General features: G+C 45.3%; 1 protein-coding gene across 4 annotated transcripts in view; it reads left to right on the forward strand.

The window, feature by feature from the left end:
• The window catches only part of LOC132762554 (protein FAM169B-like), a 55079-nt gene that overhangs the window by 3205 nt on the left and 32969 nt on the right, over window positions 1-18905 (forward strand). For 3 of the 4 annotated variants that reach the window (XM_060755646.2, XM_067471304.1, XM_060755647.2), the window contains exons 2-3: window positions 8895-9028; window positions 15558-15657. In XM_060755646.2, coding sequence (XP_060611629.2) covers window positions 8895-9028; window positions 15558-15657 — 234 coding nt within the window. The remainder of the gene's footprint in view (window positions 1-8894; window positions 9029-15557; window positions 15658-18905) is intronic. The other variant, XM_067471305.1, reaches the window with a different exon arrangement.

Raw genomic sequence — 18905 nt, forward strand, 5'->3', positions numbered from 1 at the left:
GAATGCTCTAGTAAAAAGCCAGGTCTTAAGTGCGAGAGTAAAAGGCCCGAAGTCACGCATGGCTCTCATGTAGGGTGGCAAGGAATTCCACAAGGCAGGGGCAGAAATAGAAAAAGCCAAGTGCACTTCTCTAGGACCCGGTATATAGAGCAAGTCACGTTGGGCTGGTTGTTGCGACCTCCGATGATGGGAGAAGGAGAGGCGGTCCCTAACGTACGATGGACCCTGGCTGTAAAGAGTTTTAAAGGTCAGAACTAGCATCTTATACAGGTCATGGTACTCAGTTGGAAGCCAATGTAAATGTTGCAGCACTGGTGTTATATGGCATTTCATGGGCGTTCTTGTGAGTAGCCTGGCTGCCGCATTCTGAACAATACGAAGCTTTCGGGTCGTAGACATCGGAAGAACCACATACAGGGCATTGCAATAGTCCAGCCTAGACGTGACCGTGGCATGGATGACAGTTGCCAGAGCCTCGTCAGATAGGTAGAGTGCCAGTTGCTCGCTTGTCGTAGATGGAAAAAGGCCTGTTTGCTGGCAGCAGCGACCTGAGCTTCCGTTGTCAGCTGTGAATCCAGGATGACGCCTAAGCTCTTAACAGTGGTCGATGGAGATAGGGCGGCACCATCGAAGGTGGGTAATGGAGGAGTCAGACCTGTCGGGCGGCCATGCCAGAGAATCTCAGTCTTCGCCGGGTTCACCTTCAGTCTGCTAGCACGTAGCCAGTTTGACAGAGCTTCCAGTTGTTCATTCGTTCAGTCGTCTCCGACTCTTCATGACCTCATGGACCAGCCCACGCCAGAGCTCCCTGTCGGCCGTCACCACCCCCAGCCCCTTCAAGGTCAGTCCAGTCACTTCAAGGATTCCATCCATCCATCTTGCCCTTGGGCGGCCCCTCTTCCTTTTACCATCCACTTTCCCCAGCATAATTGTCTTCTCCAGGCTTTGCTGTCTCCTCATGATGTGGCCAAAGTACTTCAACTTTGTCTCTAGTATCCTTCCCTCCAATGAGCAGTCGGGCTTTATTTCCTGGAGGATGGACTGGTTGGATCTTCTTGCAGTCCAAGGCACTCTCAGAACTTTCCTCCAACACCACATCTCAACAGCATCAATCTTCCTTCGCTCAGCCTTCCCTAAGGTCCAGCTCTCACATCCGTAGGTTACTACGGGGAATACCATGGCTTTGACTATGCGGATCTTTGTTGCCAGTGTGATGTCTCTACTCTTTACTATTTTATCGAGACTGGACATTGCTCTCCTCCCAAGAAGTAATCGCCTTCTGATTTCCTGGCCACAGTCTGCATCTGCAGTCATCTTTGCACCCAGAAATACAAAGTCTGTCACGGCCTCCACATTTTCTCCCTCTATTTCCCAGTTGTCAATCATTCTTGTTGCCATGATCTTGGTTTTTTTGATGTTTAGCTGCAACCCAGCTTTTGCGCTTTCTTCTTTCACCTTGATTAGAAGGCTCCTCAGCTCCTCCTCGCTTTCAGCCGTCAGAGTGGTGTCATCTGCCTATCTGAGGTTCCAGACATAGGGTGAAATTGTCTGGAATTGACGTTGCTCCAGGCGCAGAAGGAGTTGGGTATCGTCTGCATATTGGTAGCAGTCCAGGCCGAAACTCCGAGCCAAACTAGCAAGGGGTCTAACGTAGATGTTGAAGAGAAGAGGAGAGAGAATTGCACCTTGGGGGACCCCACATAGGAGGGGGGATCTATCGGAGACTTGATCCATGTATTCCACGCGTTGACTCCAGTTCCAGAGAAATGAGTTGAACCAATTGAGGGCCTGACTACGAACTCTGGACATGGCAAGACGGTGAATCATTAGATCGTAGTCAACGGTGTCAAACGCAGCGGTAAGGTCGAGAAGTACCAGTAGCGCGGATCCACCATTGTCAGACTGGCTCACAAAGTTTGCCATTCTTGCGCTGTCATAGTTCGTCATGTGTATAAACATTCATAACTCTCCCTCCATAGACTCAGGGGCGGCTCATCCATTATGCGAAGTAAGCGGTCGCAGAACACTTTTTTTTGCCAGGGGCGCAGAGACGCCTCTGTAAATGCCCCTCGACCACCACTTGAGGAGCGCCCCCTCGGCTCACAACAGCCCTAGCAGTCCGGGGGGAGCCTCGGCTTTCTTGCCTCGCTGCTGGGCGATCCTCTTCCCAAAGGAGCCAGGCCCTTGAGCCTCACCTAGCCCCACTTGTTCCTGCTCCACCCGGCCACAGGGTACGCGAGCAGAGCCGGCGCTCAATCATTCTCCGCGTTCGATCCTTTTCCCATGACCGGCTCCCTTTCCTGATCCCCCGGCGCTCCACCCGCCTCCTCTCCTCTCCCCAATCCGCAGGTGGGCCAAGGGGCAGAGCCACCGCACCTGGCCCTCTTCGGGTCCAGAGCCGTGTCTGAAGACCCCAGCGTGCGCATCAAAAGTCGCCTCTTCTCCTGACTTTCTCTTCAGCCATTGGGACCAAGAGAGAGAGAAAGAGAGAGAGAGAGAGAGCCTCCGGCTGGAGGTATGTCCCACTTCCGCTCCCTCCTTTGTTTTTGCGCCTACCTTCAGGAAACGTGGGCATCTCCACCTCTCTCTCTTTCTCTCTTGGTCCCAATGGCTGAGGAGAAAGTCAGGAGAAGAGGTGACTTTTGGTGCGCACACTGGGGTCTTCAGGCACGCCTCCGGACCCAAAGCGGGCCAGGCAAGGGAGCAAGAGCGGCAAGTGTAGTTACTGGGATGTATAGTTCACCTACAATCAAAGAGCATTCTGAACTCCACCAATGATGGAATTGAACCAAATATGGCACACAGAACTCCCACAACGAACAGAAAATATATATCAACGATTGGTTGGGGGGAGGGGCACCAAAATACTGTTTGCTTACCGTTGAAAATTACCTAGGGCCGCCTCTGCATAGACTTTACTTAATTTCGCATTTAAAATATCGCACTTCTCATGTTCAAAACTCCATTCTGGTGGCCAGCCTTAGCAATGTAGTTTTGCTTGCAACAGATGGCCAATCGCCGTGATGTCATTCTTTGCCATTCATTCTTGGGAAGCTCTGCAAACGTTTTCATAGAATTTGCAAAGACAAAAAGGCAGCGTCCGTCCCGGCACTTTTGTCAGGGCGGTACAATGTCCAGCCAAATTAAACGCAAACCCTTTTGTATTGTGTGGATTCCTGCGGGGTCACGTGATGTTTTTGCTTAAAGTTGCCTTGCGGCCTTCGGTGTGTGTGTGTGTGTTTTACTAAGTGCACGTTTGGAAGCAATTAAAGGCCTGTGTCCTTTAAGTAATGCTTATTAGTACATAACAGATGCTGTTTAGAAACATTATGCTTTTTAATAGGCTCTGCTTTCAGATTGAGCGTTGTTTTCCAAGACCAACTGTCTGTCAGGAGGCTTAAAGGGATGGCGTTGTTTATGCAAAGCTGAAGTCAATTTTCTGCTCGGAAATCAAGCCGTTATTGTTCCTCGAAGTTGGTTTCGCCCTCCTCTTATTCTAGTAATAAATTCTCCACCTAATTTCCAACCTCAGAACATTTCAGAAGCATGTTGAGCCATACAATTAAAACATTTTCCTCTGCCTTTAGTTATGCTTACAGTTAATTTATTTGTACTTTATTGATTAATGGAAAATATATTTTAAGTGGCCTAGTAATTAATGCTGGAGATGTAGAATTAAGCCAATATATTAGAACTGATTAATCACATTCTTAATGGTTCTCCTTCCTTATTGAAATGCTTTTAATGTAGGTTGCTTTGAGTTGCTCTGTGGAGAGAAAAAGCGGGGTATAAATAAACATAATTATAATTATAACAAGTTATTGAAGGCTTTCATGGCTGGAATAACTGGGTTGCTGTGGTTTTTCCAGGCTGTCTGGCCATGTTCCAGAAGCATTCTCTCCTGATGTTTTGCCTGTGTTTGTGGCAAGCATCCTCTAAGGTTGTGAGGTCTGTTGGAAACTAGTTAAGTGGGGTTTATATCCCTGTGGAATGGTGTCCAGGGTGGGAGACAAGTGTGAATATTGCAATTGGCCAGCTTGATTAGCATTGAATGGCCTTGCAGCTTCGAAGCCTGGCTGCTTCCTGCATGAAACTGATTCAACCAGAGAAGTCAGCCATAGCAGAGCACTTGATGAACCAACCTAGACAGAGCATATTATTGGAGAACACAGAAATGCTGGACCACTCTCACAACCACCATGTCAGACTACACAGAAAAGCCACTGAAATCCACATGGAGCAGGTGGGAAATTTCAACAGAAAGGAGGAAACCATGAAAAGGAACGCAATCTGGCTGCCTGTATTAAAAAACTCTGAAATCATAACAGTAAATAAAGAGCAACACTCAGAAAACAGGAGAAATCCAGACAGGAAACAATCAGGGCTAGCTAACACCTCCCAACAAAGGATTCCCCCAGGCAGGAAGCAGCCATGCTTTGAAACTGCAAGACAGTTAAATGCTAATCTACATGGCCAATTGCAACATTCGCACTTGTCTCTCACCCTGGACACCATTCCACAGGGATATAAACCCCACTTAACTAGTTTCCAACAGACCTCACAACCTTACAGGATGCCTGCCACAAAGAGTTCTTCCACCCTGCACATAATTCCACAGATAATAATAATAAGAATAATAATAAAACTTTATGTATACCCCTCTACCATCTCCCCAAGGGACTCGGTGCTGCGTACATGAGGCCGAGCCCACAATACAACAATAATAAAGCAATAGCAAACAAAAAATACAAAAACAGTTAAAATATAATTCATAAACAAAAATAAAAATAAGCAATACAGTAACACAACAAGCGTTTAAAGACCTATGGCTGGGCCAAATGTAAATTTAAAATTTTAAAAATAATGCTGGGCATGAGCAAGGTAGGAGATAATTGGGATAGCATTTTCGGAGGGGATAGGATGTGCAAATTAATCCTAAATCAATAATAAAGTGCATTTTGAGGACATATTGCTGAGAGATGTAGATGTAGATATAGATGTATACACACACACCCTATTTTCCTAGTTTCCAACAGACCTCACAACCTCTGAGGATGCCTGCAATAGATGTGGGTGAAACGTCAGGAGAAAATGCTTCTGGAACATAGCCATACAGCCCGGAAAATGCACAGCAACCCAATAATAATAATAATAATAATTTATTTATTTATCGTGTCATCCGCAACCAGAACACTGTACCACATTTCTAACAGGACAAAGCAAACAAACAGATAAAAAAAACACACACACATTTTGCAAACTTGGTAGCTGATTAAATGTCCTTTGACCAGTATCTGGCCACTTGGAGTGCCTTTGGTGTTGCCGTAAGAAGGTCCTCCATCGTGCATGTGGCAGGGCTCAGGTTGCATTGCAGCAGGTGGTCTGTGGTTTGCTCTTCTCCACACTCGCATGTCGTGGATTCAACTTTATAGCCCCATTTCTTAAGATTGGCTCTGCATCTCGTGGTGCCAGAGCGCAGTCTGTTCAGTGCCTTCCAAGTTGCCCAGTCTTTTGTGTGCCCAGGGGGGAGTCTCTCATCTGATATCACCCACGGATTGAGGTGCTGGGTTTGAGCCTGCCACTTTTGAACTCTCGCTTGCTGAGGTGTTCCAGCGAGTGTCTCTGTAGACCTAAGAAAACTATTTCTTGATTTAAGTCATTGGCGTGCTGGCTGATGCCCAAACAAGGGATGGGCTGGAGATGTCTCTGCCTTAATAATAATAATAGTAGTAGTAGTAGTAATAATAATAATAATAATAATAGTTTTTCCCTTTCCTTGCACTTCTCTATTCAATTGGCAATTAAGAAAGTTTCCTTGATCCCCTAATTTTTTTAAAAGCTATCTTTGCTGGATAGCCCAAAAATCTTGGAGAGCGACATACAGCTATGATGTATACTATTTCCTTTAGCATGGAGAGATATATTCCCTCCTTCCTCCTGAATGAAGGCATGTAAAACGCCCGAGGCTGCTACCTACCTACCTACCGGTAAAGGCCTTTGTTGACATTGCTGCTATAGAATCGGCATGTGTGATCCTGGACTTGTTTACTGGCTTGGGCTATTTCAGACCGTAATCGGTCTTTTCAACTGTGCAGAAATGCAAAGGCGGGAATGTCTGGAATTTCTCTAATGCAGGAGGCCTCTCGCTCCAAATATAACCCCTGCCTGGTTGCAGGCTACCTTTGCGGAGAAACACTCGTATTTGATTCCTCCCTTGCCTTTGTTGATAAGCTTCCAACCTGTTTGGTCTTTGAAAATAGAATCAGGCTGGTTTTTGGTTGTTGATTTTTGGCACAATGTCCTCTTTGCTCACTACCATCACAGTTTCAATGCTCACAACTTATTAACATGTCGATGATTTGGAAGTTATGTGAGTACACCTTACTGATTTTAAAAGAATTGCCCTGGTTATTAGTAAGTTTCTCATGTGAATTCAAGCTGCTGATAATGGAATTTGAAACCTTAAATTACTTCAGACTTCAGTATTTGAAGGTCCACCTCTCTCAATCTATACACCACATTTACTTGAATCTAATGTTTACCTTTTTGGGCTAAATTTTTGGAAAATGGAAATCACCAGAACCTTTTGGAGATTTTATGATTTTTGGAAATGCATGATCTTGTTAGAAGTCATAACTTTTTGAAAAATGATGCCATAACCATTTGGTAAAATGGCAGTCATGCAATCATAGAGTTGGAAGCACCCCTGACAGATGGCCATCCAGCCTCTGTTTAAAAGCTTACCAAGAAGGAGCCTCCACCACACTCCGGGGCAGAGAGTTCCACTGCTGAACTGTCTGGTTGCTCCTGACACAATAAATAAATAAAAGATACAATTAAAAACATTCAACTTAGCACTATAAAAACCATATAAAAACCATTAAAAACATATAATCACCAGAGTCATGGGAAACCCAACTTTGCCACCAAAGTAGGAAAAAAACCAATAGCCAGACAACCAGAGATTGAGAACAACAACCTCCATGAACCCTTTACATCTACTGAATTGGACATGGCTCTCAATAAATGCAAAAATGGCAAAGCAGCTGGCCTGGATGATCTACGGATGGGACAAATCAAGAACTTTGGCCCAAAAGCAAGGCGCTGGCTGCTGGAGCTGAAGAACAACTGCACTGCATCCTGTCAGGTCCCCAAAATCTGGAGGAAAGCAAGAGTCATCGCCATCTTGAAGCCAGGAAAAGACCGTAATGACCCAAAAAGCTACAGACCAATCTCCCTGTTGTGCCACCTCTACAAAATTCCGGAGAGACTTATTTTGCATAGAATTATGGAAAAAATAGACCCATGTCTGATCCCACAGCAAGCTGGCTTCAGAAAAGGCAAAAGCTGCACATTGCAAGTGTTGAACCTGACTCAGCACATAGAAGATGGCTTTGAAAGGCAGCAGATCACAGGAGCTGTCTTCATAAACCTGTCAGCGGCTTATGATACTGTAAACCACCGTCTCCTCCTGAGAAAAATGTATAATATCACAAAGGACTACCACCTCACCCGCCTCATCGGAAACCTACTACAAAACATGAGCTTCTTTGTTGAGTTCCAGGGCCAGAGAAGCAGATGGCGGAAACAGAAGAACGGCCTACCTCAGGGGAGTGTGCTTCCTCCATCCGTGTTCAACATTTACACAAATGACCAGCCACTGTCAGAAGGGACAGAGAGTTTCATCTATGCAGACGATCATGCCATTGCCGCTCAAGCAGGGAGCTTTGAGATGGTTGAACAGAAGCTCTCCGAAGCTCTAGGTGCTCTTACTGCCTATTACAGGGAAAACCAGCTGATCCCTAATCCATCTAAAACACAGACATGTGCTTTTCACCTCAAGAACAGACAAGCATCCCGAGCTTTGAGGATTACCTGGAAAGGAATCCCACGGGAGTATTGCAGTACGCCCAAATATCTGGGAGACCCTCTGGACTGTGCTCTGATCTACAAGAAGCACTGCCTGAATATCAAGCAAAAAGAAATAATATCATACGAAAGCTGATTGGCACAACCTGGGGATCACAACCAGACACAGTGAAGACATCTGCCCTTGCGCTATGCTACTCTGTTGCTGAGTATGCATGCCCAGTGTGGAACACAACTCACCATGCTAAAACAGTAGATGTGGCTCTTAATGAAACATGCCGCATTATCACGGGATGTCTGCGTCCTACACCACTGGAGAAATTACACTGTTTAGCCGGTATTGCACCACCTGACATCCTCCAACACCACAGTTCAAAAGCATTGTTAAACTGATGTACCTAGGTATGTCTTTGAACTGTTAGGGACAAAGATATGCCTATGCACAAAACACACACACACATATACGCACAGCAGAGTTTCTGAAGTGTTCTTTTAGTTGCCCCAAACATCTTTAAAAAGGTAAAGATAAAGGTTTCCCCCTGACATTAAGTCTAGCTGAGTATGACTCAACTAAGAAGGAGCCTCCACCACGCTCCAGGGCAGAGAGTTCCACTGCTGAACTGTCTATTTACTCCTGACACGATAAATAAAAGATACAATTAAAAACATTCAACTTAGCACTATAAAAACTATATAGGTAAAGGTAAAGGTAGTCCCCTGACATTAAGTCCAGTCATGTCTGACTCTGGGGTGTGGTGCTCATCTCCATTTTTAAGCCGAAGAGCCAGCGTTGTCCGTAGACACCTCCAAGGTCATGTGGCCGGCATGACTGCATGGAGCGCCATTACCTTCCCACCGGAACAGTACCTATTGATCTACTTACATTTGCATGTTTATATGGTTATAAAAACCATATAAAACCATTAAAAACATATAATCATCAGAGTCATCCTGTTAAACTCATTGTCTAGTAACATCATTGGGCCATTCCATGTTCATTCTTCATAGTTTCATGTTCATCTTAGGTCTCCTGTATCCGGTGGATATGAAAGGAACCAGTCCTGAAGTTATAGCAGGGACAGCGATGGAATATTATGGAAAGCTATTAGAGGAATCATCCTCCGCTCCTGAGCTTTTCTCTATTCCAGGAAGAGAGAAAGTAAGTACCGCATGTCCATTCTTTCTGCTTAGATTTCAATCCTGATTGATTAATCCTCTGTCATCCAGTTTTTACACTGGCTTTAAAATGTCCCAGTTTCTCATTCCTGTCTTCACCCGCAGCTTACCTCTTTGCTGCAATGTGAGTTCAAAGTGCAAAACTAGTTTTCAGTCTTTTAAGAGGAGATGAAAGAGTAGAATTGTTCCCTTCTCTGCAGACTCAAGGGAAAGCAAACTGCTGCAGCTTCTCCTGTTGTTGTTCATTCGTTCAGTCATCTCCGACTCTTCGTGACCTCATGGACCAGCCCACGCCAGAGCTCCCTGTCGGCCGTCACCACCCCTAGCTCCTTCAAGGTCAGTCCAGTCACTTCAAGGATGCCATCCATCCATCTTGCCCTTGGTCGGCCCCTCTTCCTTTTGCAGCTTCTCCTAGCTTGTCTGTTTTTCCTCTTACTGTCTTGACCATGAATTGATGTTGTTTGTCCATCTATGTCCCCATTTTGATTTGTTAAGAGTTAGAGGACATGGGGCATAAAAGAGGCCCTTGGTGGGGTTTTGGTTCCAGGGCTCCCCATAGGTACCAAAATCCTTAGGTGTCCAAGTCCCATTAAATACAAAGGCATAGTTAAACAGTATCCCTTACATAAAATGGTTTGCTTTTTGGAATATTTTCAAACTGCGGGTGGTTGACTCTGTGGTTATGGAGATCTGCTGCAGGACTTTCTCTTGCCTTCATTATGGAACTCTCTCCTCGTCCTTCACATGGTTTCCTTTTATAATGATAATACAAGCTGAAGAGATCAAGAGAAGGTGGCGAGACTATTATTATTATTATTATTATTATTATTATTATTATCATCTTTATTTATACCCTGCTAACATCTCCTGGAGGACTCGGTGCGGCTTACAAAAGGCTAAGGCCCTCAATAAAACAACAGCATAGCAAATACAACAATAAGACTCATAAAGCAAAACAAAAATTAAAGCAATAACAAAAAACATTAAAAACAGTAACACCACGATGCATCTAAAAACTAAGGCCGGGCGAAATGTAATGAACAAAATTTAAAAGTGCTGGACATGACAGGTGTAATGTATAGGTTAGAGGTAGGTGCGGTAGTGCAGGAGATCTTAAACTCTAGTAAAGTGCATTTGGGACATGATGCTAGAAGATCTGTATAGGAAAGATAATAATATCGAGGATAGTTTTGATGGCATGGTGAATTAAAACCAGACATCCTGAGGAGTGAGGTTGAATGGGCCTTAAGAAGCATTGCTAACAACAAGGCAGCAGGAGACGACGGGATCCCAGCTGAACTGTTTAAAATCTTGAAAGATAATGCTGTGAAGGTGATGCATGCCATATGCCAGCAAATATGGAAAACACAAGAATGGCCATCAGACTGGAAAAAAATCAAGTTATATCCCCATACCAAAAAAGGGAAATGCTAAAGACTGCTCAAACTTCCGTACAGTGGCCCTTATTTCTCATGCCAGTAAGGGAATGCTCAAGATCCTGCAAGGAAGACTCCAGCAATACATGGAGAGAGAGTTGCCAGATGTTCAAGCTGGGTTTAGAAAAGGCAGAGGAACCAGAGACCCAATTGCCAATATCCACTGGATAATGGAGAAAGGCAGGGAGGTTCAGAAAAACACCTATTTCTGTATTATTGACTATTCTAAAGCCTTGGACTGTGTGGATCATAATAAATTGTGGCAAGTTCTTAGTGGTATGGGTATACCAAATCACCTTGTTTCTCTCCTGAGGAATCTGTATAAGGACCACGTAGCAACAGTAAGAACTGACCATGGAACAACAGACTGGTTCAAGATTGGGAAAGGTGTACAACAGGATTGTATCCTCTCACCCAACCTATTCAACTTGTATGCAGAACACATCATGCGATGTGCGGGGCTTGACGGATGCAAGGCTGGGGTAAAAATTGCTGGAAGAAACATTAACAGCCTCAGATATGCAGATGACACCACTTTGATAGCTGAAAGCGAGGAGGAGCCGAGGAGCCTTCTAATCAAGGTGAAAGAAGAAAGCGCAAAAGCCGGGTAGTAGCTAAACATAAAAAAACCCAAGATTGTGGCAACAGGAATGATTGACAACTGGGAAATAGAAGAAGAAAACGTGGAGGCAGTGACAGACTTTGTACTTCTAGGTGCAAAGATGACTACAGACGCAGACTGCAGCCAGGAAACCAGGAGACGCTTCCTTCTTGGGAGGAGAGCAATGGCCAATCTCGACAAAATAGTGAAGAGTAGAGATGTCACACTGGCAACGAAGATCCGCATAGTTAAAGCAATGGTATTCCCCATAGTCACCTATGGATGTGAGAGTTGGACCATAGGGAAGGCTGAGCGAAGGAAGAGAGATGCTTTTGAGCTGTGGTGTTGGAGGAAAGTTCTGAGAGTGCCTTGGACTGCGAGAAGATCCAACCAGTTCATACTTCAGGAAATAAAGCCCGACTGCTCATTGGAGGGAAGGATATAAGAGGCAAAGATGAAGTATTTTGGCCACATCATGAGAAGAAAGGAACGCTTAGAGAAGACAATGATGCTGGGGAAAATGGAAGGAAAAAGGAAGAGGGGCCGACCAAGGGCAAAATGGATGGATGGCATCCTTGAAGTGACTGGATTGACCTTGAAGGAGCTGGGGGTGGTGACGACCGACAGTGAGCTCTGGCGTGGGCTGGTCCATGAGGTCACGAAGAGTCGGAAACGACTGAACGAATGAACAACACTGTGCTACTGTGGCCCCTTTTAATATAAATAAAATGTCTTAATGATGTTTTTATGTTGATCGCTCATTGCTCTGAGCCTGTTTGAGGAATAATGCTAGTCATAGGTAACGGCCACTGACGTTCTGAATTTTGATAGCGTCACTCAGGCTGGAGCTGTGGTGACATATGGAAGGCCTCTTTGGAAATGGAGAGGGCTTTCAGAAGTAGTCTGATATGACATTGGAGGAATGCCTCTGCTTTTTTAGTGTAAAAGCTCAGCAATCACCTTGAGTGTATGAAATGCTTTCTTTGGATGTAGTCTTCTCCAACCCCCTTTGGCCAGGCAGGAAGACACAGTCAAAGGCGTCCTAACAGGCAACCATCCATCCTCAGCTCAAAAACCTCCAGAGAAGGAGACTCCACTGGAAGAGACCCCCAACGGGCATCTAGTCCACCTCCCTTCGGCCAGGCAGGAAAAGCACAAGCAAGGCACGCCCGACAAATGGCCATTCAGCCTTTGTTTAAAAACCTCCACAGAGGTTTAATCACCATTGAAGTGCTGGTATATGTAGGTGCTGCTCTGACTTTTAAAGTTTGCACAATTTGTTGACTGAGATCTTGTAATTACCACTCAAATGGATGAACTTGGGGACTGCCCATACTGCATATGAGGGCTCTAGGACCATCAGACATGCAAAACATTCACTGTTAATAACTCCTTCTTAAATGGCCCTGCTTAAAAATCAAATTGTCCCCCATGGGCCATGCATTGCATCCTATGTTGGGAACCTGGGAGGTATCCCAAGAAAGCCAAGGCAGCCTGCTTTAAAATACATACTCTTGCAATGCCCTCTAGTGTTCCAAGGACTGAACTGCGTGAGAGGCGAAATGGAACAACTGGGGCATGTGTGAGTGTGCGTGTGGGAGGACAAGAGGGTGAAGGCTGTTGTTCTGTCCTTAGCTCAACCTGTCGTGCCTGGATGCAGCCAGTGCCGGCCTCCCATCTGCTGCTCGGCTGGGGAGACGGCGAGGGCAGGCGGAGAGGCTTAGCACGCCAAGTGACACCGAGCGAGACACAATGGAGTGAGCTGAGGATGCAGCCTTGCCCTTGCTTCCCAAGGTCTTTGCATTTCTGTGGCTCATGGTCCAAAACGAAGGGTTATTTTTGACTTCTTTGCTTTGTGTCGCACTCTGAGAGTAGAGCAGGTATTTGCGGAAACAACACACTGTATTATAAGGAGTCCTATTGTTTGGGTTGCTCTTATTCTCTCCTAGAATCATAGAATCATAGAGTTGGAAGAGACCTCATGGGCCATCTTGTCCAACTCCCTGCCAAGAAGCAGGAATATTGCATTCAAAGCACCCCTGACAGATGGCCATCCAGCCTATGTTTAAAAACTTCCAAAGAAGGAGTCTCCACCACATTCCGGGGCAGAGAGTTCCACTGCTGAATGGCTCTCACAGTCAGGAAGTTTTTCCTCATGTTCAGACGGAATTTCCTTTCTTGTCGTTTGAAGCCATTGTTCTGTGTCCTAGTCTCCAGGGAAGCAGGAAACAAGCTTGCTCCCTCCTCCCCGTGACTTCCTCTCCCATATTTATACATGGCTATCATATCTCCTCTCAACCTTCTCTTCTTCAGGCTAAACATGCCCAGCTCTTTAAGCCGCTCTTCATAGGGTTTGTTCTCCAGACCCTTGATCATTTTAGTCATCCTCCTCTGGATACATTACAGCTTGTCAATATCTTTCTTCAATTGCGGTGCCCAGAATTGGACACAGTATTCCAGGTGTGGTCTAACCAAATGAGCAATAGTCTCTTTTTTCAATTGGATAGACCTATTTGGATAATGGGGCGCAGTAGAGATTGTAGAACTTTATTCACACTTGCCTCTACTCCTTTATCCAATGTACCATCAGTGGAAAACACATTCTAGCTGATTGCCTTGAAATTTGTATAATAGCGTTTCTATACGGTATAGGAAATCTAGCCTTCCCCCACTCTGAAATCATCATCATGGTATCTGTCAATACAATTAGGATGCCCAACTATATTCGATATCATGATTATGATATCAGAATGGGGGAAGTCTAGATTCCCTATGTAGTATAGAAACGCTATTATACAATGTGTTGCCTGCCTCTTGCTGAAGCTCGAAGTAATATTTGATTCCCTATTTTGAGCAGCTTACCTATATTTCCTTGAGTCTCATGCATCATCAAATCTAATGCACACCTCAATTTTCAAAACCCGGAAACTCAAAAAAGTATTTACCATATTACGCAAATCTTTTTGTTGTTGTTCATTCATTTCCGACTCTTCGTGACCTCATGGACCAGCCTACGCCAGAGCTCCCTGTCAGCTGTCACCACCCCCAGCTCCTTCAAGGTCAGTCCAGTCACTTCAAGGATCCCATCCATCCATCTTGCCCTTGGTCGGCCCTTCTTCCTTTTTTCTTCCATTTTCCCCAGCATCATTGTCTTCTCTAAGCTTTCCTTTCTTCTCATGATGTGGCAAGAAGACTTCATCTTTGCCTCTACTAGCCTTCCTTCCAATGAGCAGTTGGGCTATATTTCCTGAAGTGTGGACTGGTTGGATCTTCTCGCTGTCCAAGGCACTCTCAGGACTTTCCTCCAGCACCACAGTTCAAAAACATCTATCTTCCTTCTTTCAGCCTTCCCTAAGGTCCAGCTCTCACATCCGTAGGTGACTATGGGGAATACCATTGCTTTAACTATGAAGATATTTGTTGCCAGTGTGATGTCTCTACTCTTTACTATTTTATCAAGATTGGATACATTGCTCTCCTCCCAAGAAGTAAGCGTCTTCTGATTTCCTGGCCACAGTCTGCATCTGCAGTCATCTTTGCACCTAGAAATACAAAGTCTGTCACTGCCTCCATGTTTTCTCCCTCTTTTTCCCAGTTGTCAATCATTCTTGTTGCCATAATCTTGTTTTTTTTATATGTTTAACTGCAACCCATCTTTTGCACTTTCTCCATTCACCTTGATTAGAAGGCTCCTCAGCTCCTCCTCGCTTTCAGCCATCAAAGTGGTGTCATCTGCATATCTAAGGTTGTTAATGTTTCTTCCAGCAATTTTCACCCCAGCCTTGCAAATCTAATGCACCCTAATTTTGGGAAGGTAATTTAGTCAGAAAAGGTGAGCATCACATATGAGTATATATGGTTGTAGTAACACCCAGGCTAGAGACGGAGGAAGTCAGGACATGGTCTGGCAATTTAAAACAGCAGTCCTATGGGACCTGAAAGATTAAACCATTGCGTTGCCACCATTCCCGATTGTCAGCATTTATCCATTTTGAGTGCCTCTTATTTTTGCTTGAAACCAAGGCAATCCTCTGATTTAAAAAAATGGCAAAGAAGGAAGGAACGAATTGCACAACAGAGACCGTATGATTCTTCGATTGCTTCCCTTTGCGTGCATAATGGCATGTTGGAGTTCAATGTAAGGCAATTCCCAGATTGTATTATTTTAGAAGTGGCATGTAATGTGCAACCATGCTGTGCATATCCTTGCAGGCGGAGGTCAAGAATCTAAAGTTTAAGCCTGTGTGTACGGAGAGGAGGTTGCCTTCAATAAACATTTCAGACATTATGGTTTTTAGGTTCCATTCCTTTGAGTCTCTAATCACTTATAGGAGAGTTCAATAAAAGACCATTTCGAGAAAGAGTGGTTTGAAAATCATAGGGTGTTGATGATAATTCTGCTCCTTTTCTGCTTTGTGTCAGCACTACACTTTGGGCTTGGGTATTAGGAATGTAAATAACCTATTTAATCCTAGGTTCAACTCGAGGCTTCCCTGATGCGCTTCCTCCCTCTCTACAGAGAAGAAAGTCAATGGAAGATTCTGGTTTTAACTGATCCTCAAGACAAAACTTCAGGTTAGTGTATTCTTTCCTCCCCCTTCTTTGTCTCCACTAATGATGCCTAAGATAATTATTGGAAAAAAGGTATTACTGCTGTGACAAAGGGAGTTTGGTGCCAAATGGGAAGAGGCCATAAAGGCATTCTATGCAAGGCATTCCACGTTGCTTTCATATACATGCCGTAGCCAGAAAAAAATTTCTAGCCGTAGCCAGAAAAAAATTTCCAGGAGGGGTTGAAATTTTCGGGGGGGGGGGGGGTTGAAAATTTTGCAAGGGGGGGGGGTTGAAACCTGCCTCCTAGCTCATGCTGAAGCAAAGAGCACAGCAGGGGGCAGAGCAGCCTTCAATAGCCTGCAGCTCCGCCCTTGTCAACCACCTCCACCAAGTCTGGCCTCCTTAATGAGAGCATTCCCCAACTTGGTTGCTTCACTACTGTTCTGTCGCGCACTGGGCCTGTAAATAATTGTCTTTAGAACAGGATGTGCAACCTTTGCCCAGCGGGAAGCCAGGGGGCCTAAAGAGATGTTTCCACCACAAACAGTCTTTAGATGGCTTGAGAAGTACAACAAAGTCTTTTATTAATGAACCATCAAACAAACTTATCTTGTCTTCAGTAAAGTTACATAAATGATTCCAAGCTTTTAGGCAACTGGTGAATTCCTAATCTTGCCCACGAAGGACAGGCAACTGTCTTCAATAACTTCTTCTTCAAAGGAAAATCCCCATTTTAACTTCTCCCAGGCTGACTGTAATCTAACCCTTACTGATGTGGGCTCCGCTACCGGGTCGAACTGCGTCTCCAACGCCGAGTGGACCTACCAGCAAGGCAGTAGATGTTCTCCAGCTGGAGTTCTTTGGTCTTTAGGGCTGTTTTCCTGGAAATTCTTTGGAGAATCTTAAGACCTTTCTCCCCTGGAAGGTCTTAAGGGTTGAAGCTTTTGTACAGGGGAAGCTTGCACACATCCTATACATAAGCTTACCTTGCTGAGACTAACTAAAAATGGCTCCCTTCCCTTCCCAATTGCCCTGAGCAAGGGGCGGGACCAAAACTTAACAATGATGGACAGGTGACTTGCCCTATGACTGCAACCAAAGAAGCCACCTATCTGCAGAGTCCCTGAAACCTAGGACTGCAAGCAAACATTTAATACAAAGCAAATAAAGTTGGAGCTCCTGGTACAGCTGTACCAGAACAATTACATTGGCTATTGCTGCAAGTAATGACAGTGTGAATAAATTGCTAATATTTGCCTGAGATAGTGCTTGCAGTTCTGGAGGGACTCTTGATTTTTTGCATCCCATAGACTTAGCACGGGAATTTGGTTAACCAGTTAAAATTCATGAGTAAACCAGGTTTTTTAAAAAAATCTGAAACATTTCGGGGGGGGGGGTTTGAACCCCTAAACCCCCCCTCCTCTTGCTACGGGCCTGCATGCAGTCCCCAAGTGGAAATGGAGATGGGCACCTCCCCCAGAACCAGAGATGAGCAACGCCTCCAGAGCCGGAAATGAAAGGAGAAGCCTTTTCCTTTGTGTATTTGTGTTTCACTGTATGTTATAACGAGGCATTGAATGTTTGCCTGTGTCTGTTTATATACTGTAATCCGCTCTGAGTCCCCACACAGAGAAGGGCGGAGCCTCTACCACAATCCAGGGCAGAGAGTTCCACTGCTGAACAACTCCCACAGTGAGAAAGTTCTTCCTCATGTTTAGGTGGAATCTCCTTTCTTTTTGGTAGCTTGAAGCCATTGTTCCATTGTGTCCTAGTCTCTAGGGCAGCAGAAAGGAAGCCTGCTCCCTCCTCCCTGTGACTTCCCCTCACACCTTGATCCATGCCCCTCCTCATGTCTCCTCTCCGCCTTCTCTCTCTTCTGCAGGCTAAACATTCCCAGCTCTTTAAGCAACTCCTCATAGGCCTTGTTCTCCAGACCCTGGATACTTTGAATTGCCTCTTCCTCTGGACACATTCCAGCTTAGAGTCAACACCTCCTTTCAGTTGTGGTTCCAAGAATGGGACACAGTATTCCAGGTGTGGTCTGACCAAGGCAGAATAGAGGGAGAGCATGACTGCCCTGGATCTAGACACTAGACTGTTTATGCAGGCCAAAATCCCATTGGCTTTTTTTTTGCTGCCGCATGACATTCCTGGTTCATGTTCCCCTTTTTTTCCATGAGGACTCAAATATTTTTTTCCCCACCTCCTGCTGTTGAGACAGGTATCGTCCCCCATTCTGTCTCTTTGCCTTTCATTTTGTCTGCCTAAGTGGAGTTTCCTACATTTGTCACTGTTGAACATTTAGTTAGTTTTACACTTGTATATGGCTTTGCTGGGTGGATTCTCCAAAAGGGGGCCATAGATATATTCTGCTGACAGCAGGACTATATCTATGCTAGAAACAATATCATATGAAAGTTGACTGGCACAACCTGGGGATCACAACCAGACACAGTGTAGATATCTGGCCTTGCACTATGCTACTCTACTGCTGAGTATGCATGCCCAGTGTGGAACACATCTCACCACGCTAAAACAGTGGATGTTGTTCTTAATGAGACATGCCGCATTATCACGGGGTGTCTGTGCCCTACACCACTGGAGAAATTACACGGTCTAGTCCAGTGGTTCTCAACCTGGTGTCCCCAGGTGTTTTTGGCCTACAACTCCCAGAAGTCCCAGCCGGTTTACCAGCTGTTAGGATTTCTGGGAGTTGAAGGCCAAAACATCTGGGGACCCACAGGTTGAGAACCACTGGTCTAGCTAGTATTGCACCACTTGACATCCACCGGGAAGTAGCAGCCAATAGTGAAAGGACCAAGGTAGTGACATCTCTGGCCCATCCTCTGTTTGGGTATCAGCCAGCACGCCAACGACTTAAATCAAGAAATAGTTTTCTAAGATCTACAGAGACACTCGCTGGAACACCTCAGCAAGCGAGAGTCCAAGAGTGGCAGGCTCAAATCCAGAACTTCAATCAATGGCTGATACCAAATGAGAGACTCCCTCCTTGGCACACAGAAGACTGGGCGACTTGGAAGGCGCTGAACAGACTGCGCTCTGGCACCACGAGATGCAGAGCCAACCTTAAGAAATAGGGCTACAAAGTGGAATCCACGACATGCGAGTGTGGAGAGGAGCAAACCACTGACCACCTGTTGCAATGCAACCTGAGCCCCGCCACATGCACAATGGAGGACCTCCTTGCAGCAACGCCAGAGGCACTCCAAGTGGCCAGATACTGGTCAAAGGACATTTAATCAACTACC

This window comes from Anolis sagrei, chromosome 9, assembly GCF_037176765.1.
Source record: "Anolis sagrei isolate rAnoSag1 chromosome 9, rAnoSag1.mat, whole genome shotgun sequence".
In the NCBI taxonomy this organism is placed as follows: domain Eukaryota; kingdom Metazoa; phylum Chordata; class Lepidosauria; order Squamata; family Dactyloidae; genus Anolis; species Anolis sagrei.